This window comes from Nerophis lumbriciformis, linkage group LG11 (assembly GCF_033978685.3).
Source record: "Nerophis lumbriciformis linkage group LG11, RoL_Nlum_v2.1, whole genome shotgun sequence".
Taxonomy (NCBI): Eukaryota; Metazoa; Chordata; class Actinopteri; order Syngnathiformes; family Syngnathidae; genus Nerophis; species Nerophis lumbriciformis.
Window position 1 is genome coordinate 37,536,146 of NC_084558.2, and position 14,623 is coordinate 37,550,768.

The following is a 14,623-nucleotide window of genomic DNA, read 5'->3' on the forward strand; positions in this document are numbered from 1 at the left end:
TTTCCTGTTTTGTGCAACTTTGTAATTGCAGTCGCAAGTTGTTCAACGCACAAACTACAGGTAACTTTTTGGAAGGTTTGTTTGTGTTTGGGGACACAAAGTAATTGTTTATAGCAGCGTACCTGATTGGTGGATTACTTTTAACCGGCGGTGTAACAGCCTGACAATCACCGTTCGGTACGCAACTCGGTGTTAGGGTTACGGCTCGGTTCATGTCCGATACAGTGAGGAAACTAAATGTATAACAGAAAACTTGAGCTTTTATGTAAACGGCTTTAATGATTTAAAATTAAACATATTGCCTAATGTGCATCATTATTAATTCCATCAGGTAGTTCCCGTGGGACAGGAAGTGAAACCTCCTAGTCAGGTGTCTACCGTGTAAACAAAGAGTGTAGGCCAGCAAATGGCGAGCGGGAGTCACAGCTGGCAGTATTGCCAAAGAGAAGTCTTGAAAACCCTTTTTTGTCGTTAAAGTATCCTGTTTGGGAACACTTGGCCTTTCTGATAACTTTTGTCCAGAAACAAATGTACAAAACGAAAGAATTGTGTTACTTAACACAATTCTTCTGTATAGTGGTGTGCCGTCAGGGCTGGCAAGGCCTTCTCCGCTGGCCTAACATAACCAGAAATCATGATCATAATTAAAGATAACACATTTTTTTTATTTACTTTCCCTAAACATCTTAAAGTATTCATATTCTCTACATGTCATATTATGCTGGTTTTTTTTTGGTTTTAGTTTGTAGCCAATTAGACTTCAGCTTGCTTATATTGCCATGCTGTACCAAATCTGCCCGAGGCCTTCAGAATCAACAATGCGGGCATCCGTGCACTCTAAGTGAACAGGGCCATACAGTTGATAGACAGTTGCGATAGCCAATCAGATCACGAGTTTTTGTCAGTAAGGCCTTCTAGATTGAACGTGACATTTACGTGTCCTCTAAATGGATACTCACCGGGACCGTTAGCGGATGAATTTGAGAACACAGAGTTGAGAGACAGTTGCAATAACAAGTTGTTGACAGTAGCCTGATGTTAACGAGACTGTGATTGGATACTCACTTGCCATTCCAAAGTGAGTATCCATACACAAGTTTCAATTTAGCAGGAAGTGTTGCGCACTTTCAAGTATATACTGTACTTGCAAGGCCATTTTCAAGAAGTGTATTTAAAGAGAAACTACATCTTGCGAGACGGTGTCGGCCAATCCCGGAAGCTAGCTCAGCTGCTCTGGTGATGAAATGGGGAAACGCCCGCCATTTCTACTCGAATAAGCTGACGACGAGGGGCACCACTGGCTTATACGGCGTCGAATAGGTGCTACAAATTGTGAGTTCAAATATTTAATGTTTTTGCAATTTTAATTTTGACAGTACCACTTAAGATAGGTTTTAATTGCTGATGAGTTTTAATTGATTTTTAAATGTGCCAGAAAATAACCTGTTTTGTGCAGTTTTGAGGTGATTCAATGCACAGTAGGACGAAAATTTGTTTATGTATAGTATTTCTCCAGAAATGGTCATGTAGTCACGTAAATGATGGTATTTTGAGAGGTAATCATTGAAGTCGGACATCACTGAAGGCCTAGGTGGGAAACGCACGGCCCGCCACTGCTTACGGTACGCCTGTACACCGCACCGAAAAGTCTGATTTAAGAATGCATGTACTGTATACACTTTCAGGTCATGTTACTTTGTCAGTCTGGTATGAACCCATTTCCTACCTGTTCGTGGGTGACTGGGATGAGTCTGTGTTTGGACAGCTCCCTCATGACGTTGACGTCTGTCCTCATGTCCAACTTGCAGCCCACCAGTACCACCTTGGCATTGGGACAGAATTCCTGCGTCTCTCCTTGCCACTGTAATCAACATCAATGCACAATTTCCTTATCCTTGCACACAAAAAGTAACTCATCACCGGCTACAGACTTCAGCTGTTAAATTTGCTCTTAGTCTTTGTCTGCGGTCAGTCTCATTGTTTTCGCCCATCCTGGCACAGGCTGACACTAGGCTAGCACCATTTCTTCTTGCTTTACAAGGAGATCTTTTCCCAAACAGAGCAACTGGTGAATGGCAGCAATTTAGATGAGTCACAAAGGACCCGTGTGAATAAAGCGGTGTATTGTTTGCGTTAATAATACGAATCAGCCAGCGGTTTGTGCGAGGTAAAATGCAGAATGCCTGCTCTGTGAGCTGTGAGTGTGTGTGCGACGAAAGGATGGACAAAAATTGCTGGATTCTTAGTTCAGTTCATTGTTGTGGGGGGATGTGACTACCCAACAACTTATGTAAACACATACAAAGAGCCCTAAGGCGCATTGGAAAGCCACTGAGTCGCAGTTCTTTAGCATTTGCTTCTGGCAATATTGAATGAATTCATGATATGTGACACATGTGCTATTTCTAGCATTGCTAGCAGCTTGCAATTGCATTACGACGCTAAACTAAGAACATTTTGTTGGCTGTTAGTAGCCTTTTTGGCATGTACAGTACAGGCCAAAAGTTTGGACACACCTTCTCATTCAATGTGTTTTCTTTATTTTCATGACTATTTACATTGTAGATTGTCACTGAAGGCATCAAAACTATGAATGAACACATGTGGAGTTATGTACTTAACAAAAAAAGGTGAATAACTGAAAACATGTTTTATATTGTAGTTTCTTCAAAAGAGCCACCCTTTGCTCTGATTGCTGCTTTGTACACTCTTGGCATTCTCTCGGTGAGCTTCAAGCACACCTGTGAAGTGAAAACCATTTCAGGTGACTACCTCTTGAAGCTCATCGAGAGAATGCCAAGAGTGCGAAAAAGTAATCAGCGCAAAGGGTGGCTATTTTGAAGAAACTAGAATATAAAACATGTTTTCAGTTATTTCACCTTTTTTTGTAAGTACATAACTCCACATGTGTTCATTCATAGTTTTAATGCCTTCAGTGACAATCTACAATGTAAATAGTCATAAAAATAAAGAAAACGCATTGAATGAGGAGAAGGTGTGTCCAAACTTTTGGCCTGTACTGTAGATAAGACTTTCCCTTAATGTAGTGACATTTACTAAGGTTTTGTCGCCTTCTGTCTCGACAAATACGATGGAACATCTCTTAAAGACACGAACCAAAGCTCTCAGTTCACGCCATAACCTTTATTCGCTCATTCTTAGAGTAAGACTTTTATTGAGGATTCAAAATTTGCCTTTTCATTGTCTTTGACAGTGACGTACTGTGAGTGATTCTCCTCTGCCAGAGTTACGGTACTAACCCGCTTAAATGGCTTAATGTCCACTTTTATGTTGTTTTCTATGTTGTCCAGTGTTCTTACACAGTGATTCTCAAACAGTAGTACATGTGCCTCTAGTGAACATGTGGGTTACATATAGTGGTACGCCAAAGAAACACTTGATTAAAGTGCAGTGTTTCATTTTTTTATATATTCAAACACAGTGTTACTGTTCAAACTGTGTGTAATGTTACATTGGCCAAAATATTGAATGTACTCCTTAGATAAAACTTAGACAAACTTTATTGATCCACGAGGGAAATTGTTTCACACAGTAGCTCAGATACAAAGGATGGAAAGGATAATGCAGGTATAAAGTAGACTAAAAATTTACTATAGTAGCAATATAACATATATGTAATATTCACATATTATATATATAATATATACTGATATATTATTAAATTATATTATATTTTATGTAATATATACAATATATAACAAATCCCAATTACCATGTGCAATATTACAGTTATTATATATAGTTAATATTACAAAACCTCAGCGTTGTTTTAATGAATACTTGGGTCTGCAATGCTACTCTACTTTAATGTTGGTCATTATGGAGCCAAGTGTTTCTCCGGTGGTGCTTGGTGAAAAAAATTTGGGAGAGACACTTTTCTAATGGTATTATGCATCCCTTGAGCCTCTTCATGACCACTTCTCAGACAAGTTGGTTCACTTTGAAAGATAGATTTTTACGGCGTCATGAAGATAAAACCTATGTTCTCAAGAACATGAAACTGCCTCCGAGTCGCCGCTAGCCAGAAAAAAAAAAAAAAGGCTTCGCTACACATCTTAAAATAGCGTCACTTCCTGTCAATGAGAAAGGACGCAAAAGAAAAAGGCTCCGATTCTGCTACCGGAGTTTTTGTTAAATCTGAAGATTTTGACCACTGATTTGTGATCACAGCCACAGGAGAGTCACCTGGCATCTTCGATCTGATATTGGTCAGTTGAGAGGCACAGAAACGCTGAAATAAGGCGAGTTGGAAGAGCCGTTAGCCTCAAGCCTTGCCGCAGTTCAAAGCGGTTGCCTGGCAACCGAAAGCTACGGCGAGTTTACAGCTGTTTTAAAGTGATTCCGACGTCGCAGAGTGATATAAGTTGACAGGCTGACACCCAAAATTGATCTCTGAACGGCGCAAGGTACGAAATTGTTGAAAAAACAAGTGAAAAGTACCGCAAGTTGCTAAAGAAGTAACTGCCGCTAAGACATAAGAGGCACTGACGTCATCGACTGCCGCGATGAAAAAAGGTAGAGGAAAGACTGAACAAGATTTGAGGCTGGACACAGGACATGATGGGATGCAAGAATGGATACAAAAAATACTCCATGATTTTAAAGAAGAAATGAAAGAAGAATGGAAGTACATGATGGAGGGATGGAAAGAAGAAATGAAAGAAATGAAAGAAGAACACAGACAAGATGTGAAAAGTCTGCAGCAATGTATAGAAAGTCTGCAATCTGACAAAACCATCAGAAAGAATGAAGCCACTGAAATGGGCAAACAAATAAAGATCCTTCAAGAAGACAACAACATGCTGAAGAATATCATAGATGGAATGGATCAGGATAAACGGATGAATGATATCATCGTGACAGGGCACCGAATTAAACCAAGATCCTATGCGAAAGCTGTGAATAATGAAGGTGAACCAGATGAAATGGATATGGTCTCAGCAGAACAGCAAGTGGTCAACTTTCTGCAATCAAAAGAAATTGATATTGACATTAATACCATCGAAACATGCATCCCACTGAATGGAAGAAACAACAACGCCACTCCAGTCGTGCTCGTGAAACTTGTAAACAGAAAATCTAAAATGGCATTGCTGAGACAGGGAAAGAAGCTGAAGGGAACAAATGTGTACATGAATGAGCATCTCACAAAACGTAATGCTGGAATTGCCAAGAAAGCACGCGACTTGAGAAAGCAGGGAAAAATCCAGGGAACGTGGAGCGCCAACTGTAAAATCTACATCAAGCTGAATGGAGGTCCAGAAGCAAGAGTACTTGCTGTCCAAGACATCAAGGACCTGGACAATTTTTAAAGTTTACACAGCTTCCACAACAACGATGATAATGAACTCTGACAGAAAACAAGCACCTAAATTCAGCATCAACACTACTATGTTCCAAGGAACGACTAAACAAGAGGACCTAGATTCAGGATTGCATCCACCTACACTTATAGAGATTATTGAAACAACATCAAAGATTGTTGAACAAGAAAACATGGAACTAAAAAATTTCTGCAACAAAGATCATAAAAACCAGGATTTGGAAAATGATATAGATCCAGATACAAATTTTTTCTCCCACTTCAGTAATAATTGTTTTTATTATACAGATGATCAATATAACAGCAACATTAAATGTGATAACAAATTGTCAATTATTCATTTTAATAGCAGAAGCTTGTATGCAAACTACAACAATATTAAGAACTTTTTGGAACACATCAACGAACCCTTCAAAGTCATTGCTGTCACGGAAACATGGATTGATGATAAAAAAGGAATAGATTTTGATCTGGATGGATATGAACTAAACTACATTAACAGAAACAACAAAAATGGAGGAGGAGTAGCTGTGTACGTGATGAAGAACCTGAACTACAAAGTGGTAAAAAACATGTCATTTGCTATAGATAATATTTTAGAATGTATAACAATTGAAATATGTCAGGAAAAAAGCAAAAACATATTCATCAGTTGTATATATAGATCACCTAAGTCAAGTATAGAAACATTTGAAGAATGGATCAAGGCTACTTACATGGACAATGGGCAAAGAATAATTTTCCTATGTGGTGACTTTAATATTGACTTATTGAACCCTAACAAGCAAAAGTCTATTGATGACTTCATTGATACAATGTACAGCATCAGTTTATATCCTAAAATCACAAAGCCAAGCAGAATTACAGGACACTGTGCCACGCTTATTGATAATATTTTTACCAATGATTTTGATAATAACACTACAAGTGGTCTACTTATAACCGATGTTAGTGATCATCTGCCAGTTTTTATAATATATGATGGAAACTACAAGAAGAATATGGAAGACAAAAGGACACTTCGAAGACTGTGCACAGAGAAGAGGATGATTGCTTTCAAAATTGAGCTACAAAAGCAAGATTGGGACAATGTGTACAATGAAAATGAGGTTGATGAAGCATATGAACATTTCTTAAACAAGTTCATAATACTTTATAACAAACATTGTCCATGGATACAACTCAGTAATAAGCAGAGAAAGAATGATCAACCATGGATGACAAAAGGATTAAAAAATGCTTGTAAGAAGAAGAATACACTATATAGGAAATTTATAGCACAAAGAACTACAGAGGCAGAAATTAAGTACAAAAAGTATAAAAACAAGTTAACATACATACTACGATTATGTAGAAAAGAATATTACAGTGAATTATTGGACAAGAACAAAACTAATATGAGAGCAACATGGGGCATCCTCAATAGCATTATTAAAAATGGCACTAAGAGGGACTACCCTCAATACTTCTTAGACGGAAATAAAAAAAATGACAACATAAAGGAAGTAGTTGAAAGCTTCAATAATTATTTTGTAAATATTGGACCAAAATTGGAAGAAAGGATTCCAGACCCAGTTTCAATTGAGGACTATAATGATACCATAGAGCGAAATCCCAACTCCATGTTCCTCAGTAATGTGACACAGGAGGAAATAGTTACAATCGTGAAAAAATGTAAATCCAAGACTTCAACTGATTGTAATGAAATTGATATGGAAACGATAAAAAAGGTTATTGAAGAGATCTCAGGACCATTAATGTATATTAGTAACCTATCATTTCAAACAGGTACATTTCCAAACAAAATGAAAATAGCTAAAGTTGCACCAATTTACAAGACTGGCGACAAACATCAATTTACAAACTATAGACCTGTTTCCTTACTTCCACAATTTTCTAAAATCATTGAAAAACTGTTCAATAACAGATTAGAGAGTTTCATAAATAAAAATAGAATACTCGAAGAAAATCAATATGGATACAGAGCTAATGTTTCAACTTCGATGGCTTTAATTGAAATTACAGAAGAAATTACCAATGCTATAGATAATAAAAAATGTGCGGCAGCAGTTTTTATGGATCTAACTAAAGCATTTGACACAATTAATCACAATATTTTAATCAAAAAACTAGAACGATATGGCATCAGAGGGTTAGTCTTAAACTGGATAAGAAGTTATCTAATGAACAGGAAACAATACGTGAAGGTAGGCGAACACACCTCTACAACGCTAAATATATCCTGTGGTGTACCTCAGGGATCAATACTAGGACCTAAATTATTCAATCTATATATAAATGACATTTGTAAAGTTACAAAAGATTTAAAGTTAGTATTATTTGCGGATGATACAACAGCGTTTTGTTCAGGAGAGAATACACAGAAGATACTACAAATAATAACAGAAGAAATTAACAAATTAAAAAGATGGTTTGACAAAAACAGACTATCGTTGAATCTCAGTAAAACTAAAATAATGCTATTTGGTAACAGTAGAAGAGAAAGTCAAACACAAATACAAATAGACGGAATAGAAATTGAAAGAGTAAATGAAACCAAATTTCTAGGTATAATGATTGATGATAAATTGAACTGGAAATCTCACGTAAAAAATATACAACATAAAGTAGCAAGAAACACGTCAATAATGAATAAAGCAAAACATGTTCTAGACAAAAAATCACTTCATATTCTCTACTGCTCACTAGTGTTACCATATCTGAGTTATTGTGCAGAAATATGGGGAAATAATTACAAAAGTACACTTCATTCATTAACGGTGTTACAAAAAAGATCAGTTAGAATAATACATAATGTTGGATATAGAGAACACACAAATCCTTTATTTATTGAATCAAAGATTCTGAAATTCTACGACATAGTGAATTTGCAAACAGCTAAAATTATACACAAAGCAAACTATAACCTGCTACCCAAGAATATACAACAATTCTTCTCAAAAAAAGAGGAGAAATATAATCTTAGAGAGAAATGTAATTTAAAACATTTGTATGCACGTACAACACTTAAGACCTTCAGTATATCAGTATGTGGAATTAAATTATGGAATGGATTAAGCAAAGCAATCAAACAATGTACTAATATGATCCACTTCAAGAAACTCTTCAAACTTAAAGTGTTTACAAAGTACAAAGAAGAAGAACCATGATAAACATTCTGAATTTATTTAACTCATCCATTCTTTCATTCTTTCACTCACAAAATAATCTTACTTATCTCAACATATGAAATGTAACTTACTTCACCAATTATTATTTATTTACTTATTTTATTGTGATTACTTATGGAGTATATTGTGAATAAATTGAGAACAGGAAGTGAACAAAAGTTTTAGAAACTGTCATGTAAAAGAAAAGGGGTAGGATTAAATAAGCTTTGCTTCTTCCTACTCCTTTTCGAACATGTTGAAAAGAGAAACTGGAGATTGTGATGTATCATGTTGTATACTTGCATGTTCGAAATAAACTCAAACTCAAACTCAAAATAAAGCTCTGCCAAATATGTCAGTCAGCTACAAACGTGGGTGCTGTAAATTTGATCATTTTGTTTTTCTTCAGCAAATAAGTTAGTTATGAACTCATTGTAGCTATTCCTTAGCATAGTTGTATGAGATATATATATATATATATATATATATATATATATATATATATAGCATCTATTATGTTTGGCAAGTGCACAGTTACAGTCTACATGTAAAAAGTGATAACACTTGATAAAGCCACTGTTCACCGCTCATTAGCATTAAAGCTACAGACAAAATGGCCTGTTGCCAGAAGAGCTTATTAAAAGCACTTTTAAACTGTACATTTCCCCCTCAAGCTATATTTTGGCCACAATCTTTCTAAAACACTATTGTAGACCCTATGACGCTTGGTTGAAATAATAAAATAGCGGAAGATTGGTCATTTTAAATTGAACAGTTGTAAGTTTAAAGTCCGAAATAGACCAACGAAGGAGCCTGTTGAGGTGGATTTTGACAGTGGATCTGAAGTCACGCGTACCAGATTTCATTCCGTGTGTTTGTGCAGAGATTAGATGAGGAAGGCAAAGGATACAACATTGAAGGAGAGGAAAGCGATTAGGAGTCAAGAGCTATTTGTCAAGCTTAGTAATGCTGAGAGAACAGCTTCACTTTGAAGAAAAATTGAAGGGCACAATAATCGCTTTCTTTGTCAACAAGGGTTGTTTAAAACGCCGCGGACAAAAAATGAAACATTGAAAGGATTACTCGAGCAGATCGACGTGCTTTTGTTTGCGTTAGAATCGAGAACTGGTCGACGTGTCACTGTGGCATCCCGAGCATGCATTGTGAACTGTGTGAATTCACCACTGCCAATGGGGACAGCTCCCGGGGTCAGAGTTCAAGTTGATGGATCGGAGAATTTGTCCACCCTACAAGTTACGTGTTTTGTGTTGGGCTGACGATGTCACTGCTGAATGATGAGGGATGCCCACCAAGTCAACGGCTGGGCTATGCAAAACATTCCCACACAGCAATTGGAATCAAACAACAATCAATCAAAAAAAAAGTGATACATTTACTTGAAAGTCTCATTTGTTGTTTAGATTACATCAGTATTATTATTTCTCAATGCACCATAATCATCATACATTATGGCGAGGCAAGGAAATGTAAATATTAATTTAGAAACACAAACATTACTGGTTAAAATTATTTTAAAACCGAATCGCATTTAAAATGTTGAAAGATTGCCGGCACTAATTTTTCCATGATTCACAATCCTAACTCTGTGGTAAACAAATCAATTTGCTGATTTAATCCAAACCAACACTTATGATATAAATATGAATTGTGAATAGAGTCATGGGAAAATATTTAGACTATGCTTTTGTCTAAGCTAGCTCTTCAACTCCTGAACTGCTGACTATTTACCAAAACATGAACCCGATTACACCAAATGGCGGCGCTGTTATCAAAGCCCCCAAAGTCGGATATAACTGAAATTTCTCACACTTTAAGGCAGATCTGGGCAAAATACGGCCCGGGGCCACATGCAGCCCATTCAGATTTTCAATCCGGCACGCCGGACGTTCTACATAATTTTTTTAGACCTTTAACATCAAAACTATCGCCGCCATTATGGTGTGCAGTGCTGTTTTTAAATGACCGTAAGTCTTGAACTATAGAAAGTATTTCAATGGTTGAAATCTGCGCTTTTGGGTGTTTTACGAGTTATTACGGTAATCTACGTCACAGCAGCTCAGACCGGAACAAACCAGAGTGGGCGGGGTTTGTTTTCAGAGCAGCCAGCCTGAAATGCATGTGTCAGGAACAGATGCAGAAGCAAATTTTTACAACAAATTTCTGCATAAAAGTGATAATATATCATATTGTAGGTGTTTATTACCCTTGTTTGTTTGCTACATTTTTGTTGTGTTTTGCTTGATTGTAAAAGATGTCTATCGAGGAGCTGGTCTGAGAAGTAAAAGAGGAGCGACGTTCATATGTTGTTAATATTCAGTGTTTTATTGTTCATAGTTAATCTGGTAAATCCCACTATTTATTTTCATGTCAATTTTGGGTGTCCCATTCAGTAAAAAAAAAACTGTAAAATTCCATTCCGTATTTTTGAAGTGGTCTGTCATAACTTTTTTTAAACTCTATCAGACATTGTGACTTTTGGTGTTAGTGTTCCTGAAAAAGAGGGACCCAAACACACATACTGTACAGCAGATTTTTACAGCTAAATGTGTACATATAATTTATACACACATACACATTGGCCCCCCAAACACATTTTTTCTCTCAATGTGGCCCCCGAGTCAAAATATTTGCTCAGCTCTACCTTAAGGTGATTGAAAAATTTGAGCAAGATTGTCCAGGGTGTACCCCGCCTTCCGCCCGATTGTAGCTGAGATAGGCTCCAGCGCCCCCCGCGACCCCGAAGGGAATAAGCGGTAGAAAATGGATGGATGGTAGGAAAACATGACATCAAGCAAAAATACATCTAGAATTTAGCAGCTAATTATCCATAAGTCCTTGATCATTTGGGTAATGATTATAATTGTGTGTATTGATGTATATAAGTGAATCTACAACACAAAATGTGCTTGAAAAAATGTTTATCTAATGGATAATATTGTTTAGCATAGCTCAAAAATGGAAATGTTTATAAGGCTTTGGTGGGGATATTCTAACAATATGCAACACAAACAGTCAATATACACAGAACACAAACTCGTGCTAAAGAAGACAGACTACATTTACACTGCAGGCCAAAGTGGCTTAAATCTGATTTTATTTAGATCTGATTTTTTCCGGCAGACTGTGTACGCTGAAAGTAAAATGTGATTTTATCAGACTTCAGTGTAAACGCGCACAGGCCCCAATGTCGATAAAGTGAAAACAAAGGAAGTTGACCGGGAGAGGAAGTCGCTACTACTACAAAACAAAGTAAAAGTCGCAACACCTTAAAAATAAGTTTTTTTACGTGAAAGTAATATAGTGTATGAATGGATGTATATAGTGTAACATATTTGGGAGGGGCAGCACGGTGAAGGAGGGGTTAGTGCATCTGCTTCACAATACGAAGGTCCGGGGTTTGATCCTGCGCTCGGGATCTTTCTGTGTAGAGTTTGCATGTTCTCCCCGTGACTTACATGCACCAGGGGATAGGCTGATTGGTAACACTAAATTGGCCCTAGTGTGTGAATGTTGTCTGTCTATCTGTGTTGGCCCTGTGATGAGGTGGCGACCTGTCCAGGGTGTACCCCGCCTACCGCCCGAATGCAGCTGACCCCAAAAGGGACAAGCGGTAGAAAATGGATGGGTATTTGGGAGGGTTGTAATCTTTTAATCGCTGTAAAGTAGAGGAGACACGGACATCAGCGTGGATCTACGGGAACTTTATTTTTCAACTCACTTGTAAGCAAATGCGCCATGGCATCAATTCTGGTTATTTCTTCGGAATCACAATATATACTTTTTTTTTTTTTTTTTTAATGTTTTTATTTTTTATAAATGTCTAATGATAATGTCAATGAGGGATTTTTAATCACTGCTATGTTGAAATTGTTACTAGTATTGATACTGTTATTGATAATATTAATTTTTGTTTGACTGCTTTTAGATTTTGTGTCATGTTTTTGTGTCCTCTCAATTTTGCTCTGTTTATTGCTATTCTGAATGTTGCTGGGTCGAGTTTGGTTTTGGAATTGGAATTGCATTATTATGGTATTGTTTTGTTGGATTGATTAATAAAAAAAATATATATATGTACTCATAAATTATACATTAGGTCAAGAAAAAAACACAGAGGCTATTTCATCCCTACAAGCCTGTTTCGCAGGTTTCCCTGCTCTTCAGGGGATTTTTTTCTCCCTGAAGAGCAGGGAAACCTGCGAAACAGGCTTGTAGGGATGAAATAGCCTCTGTGTTTTTTCCTGACCTAACGTATAATCCACTCCACCCCGGTATTGAGCACTGGATAACGGATAAACCACAGAAACCTCGACTATATTCATAAATTACATATAGCCTATTATTTGCGCACTATTGACAAGTGACGCACCGGAAATTAGGTCGTCCGTCTTAAATAGAAACCAAATGTAATGAAATACGCACTTTCGCTGGAAGCTGCTTTTTTCCCTGCGCACACGAGTGACGTAGCACACCCAGAACTGACGGACAAATCACATACGGGTCGCATTCATGTCGCATTGCGTTCAGACTGAAGTCACATTTGAAAAGATAAGATTTCAATCGGATTCAGGGCTACCTCCTGATGTTCCCTGAATCTGATGCCAAACGATCAGATTTGAAGCACTTCGGAGCGTTTAGACTGGCCAAGAAAATGTGATCGGTGTCACCTCAGGGTAAAAAAATCTGATTTGGTATGCAGTGCAAACAGGGCCATAGTTTATTACAACAAATCACGGTATGTGTTCAATAAAAGACCCAGAAATGTGACCTGTGACCCAATGTGGGCTCTGCCCCTTTATTTAAAAACACCTGCTCTATTAGGGCTTGTGCTCTTTTTGCAAAAAAAAAAAAAAAAAAAATAGTTTCCAATATGAGGCACTGACCTTTTTCACCACGCTGTCCAGCGTCTCCGGGCGACTTATGTCAAAGCAAAGGAGGACTGCGTCCGCGTCGGGATACGCTAACGGTCGCACATTGTCATAGTAGGCTGAACCTGAAAGTGACAAAAACACACAGGGTTGACAAACAATACAGAATGTACTTTTCTTTGCGTCACTTAAGACTTTTTTTTTTATATACGACGCACCTTTAGTGGAAATCACTATGATTACATGTAATTATCATACACCACGAAGCACTCAGCAAATGAGTGGGTAAAAGTCTATAGAAATGAACAATGGACGCTCGTCCATTCCTTTAATAAACCCACAGAGGGACGAGTCTAATGAATGGCTCGCACAACCTTGTAGTTGACAATGGGTCAGGGTTCAATTCCAGCATGGTCGGCAACACTTTTGTGGCCAAACACGAGCTTCAGCAGTTTGACAGGGAATTCCAATGACATTTCAAAGCACGACGTCCAGGGGTGTCCAAACTTTTTCCACTGAGGGCCACAGACTAAAAAAAATCAAAGGATGAGGACAGTACAATGTTTTTTTTTTAAAGAAAAATTTGGCTCTGCTTTAGAGTCAGCATTTGAATTTGTTCTTGTTATATTACACTTGTTTGCTCTTTTAAGCCATTTATGTTTAAGGGAAAATATTTAATAGTTTTGTTATAATTTTCTGCGGGCCATTAAAAAAATAGCTCCGAGCCGCACTTTGGTTGTTCGGATGTAGAAAATACATTTTTTGCACGCTTTGATGACTTTTAAAAATAAACGGGAAAACGCTCCAATAAATGCAACAGTGCAAACAAGTTAAACATTGTGAATTATTTTATTGTATATTATCAAAGGAGAAATATAATCTTAGAGAAAAATGTAATTTCAAACATTTGTATGCACGTACAACACGTAAGACCTTCAGTATATCTGTATGTGGAATTAAATTATGGAATGAATTCAAAGCAATCAAACAATGTACTAATATAATCCACTTCAAGAAACTATTCAAACTTAAAGTGTTTACAAAGAAGAAGAACCATGATAAATATTCTGAATTTCTTTCATCCATCCATTCATTCATTCTCAAAATAATCTTACTCATCTCATATGAAATATAACTTACTTCACCAATAAGTATTTATTTATTTACTTTTATTGTGATTACTTATGGAGTATATTGTGAATAAATTGAGAACAGGAAATTAA

The 14,623-nt window shown here is 37.0% G+C and overlaps 1 protein-coding gene across 1 annotated transcript in view; it reads right to left on the reverse strand.

The window, feature by feature from the left end:
• Positions 1-14,623, reverse strand: part of LOC133610038 (rho-related GTP-binding protein RhoN-like) — a 48,165-nt gene that overhangs the window by 3,683 nt on the left and 29,859 nt on the right. The window contains exons 3-4 of the mRNA XM_061966101.2: positions 13,416-13,525; positions 1,727-1,861 (exon numbers count right to left, since the gene is read on the reverse strand). Coding sequence (XP_061822085.1) covers positions 1,727-1,861; positions 13,416-13,525 — 245 coding nt within the window. The remainder of the gene's footprint in view (positions 1-1,726; positions 1,862-13,415; positions 13,526-14,623) is intronic.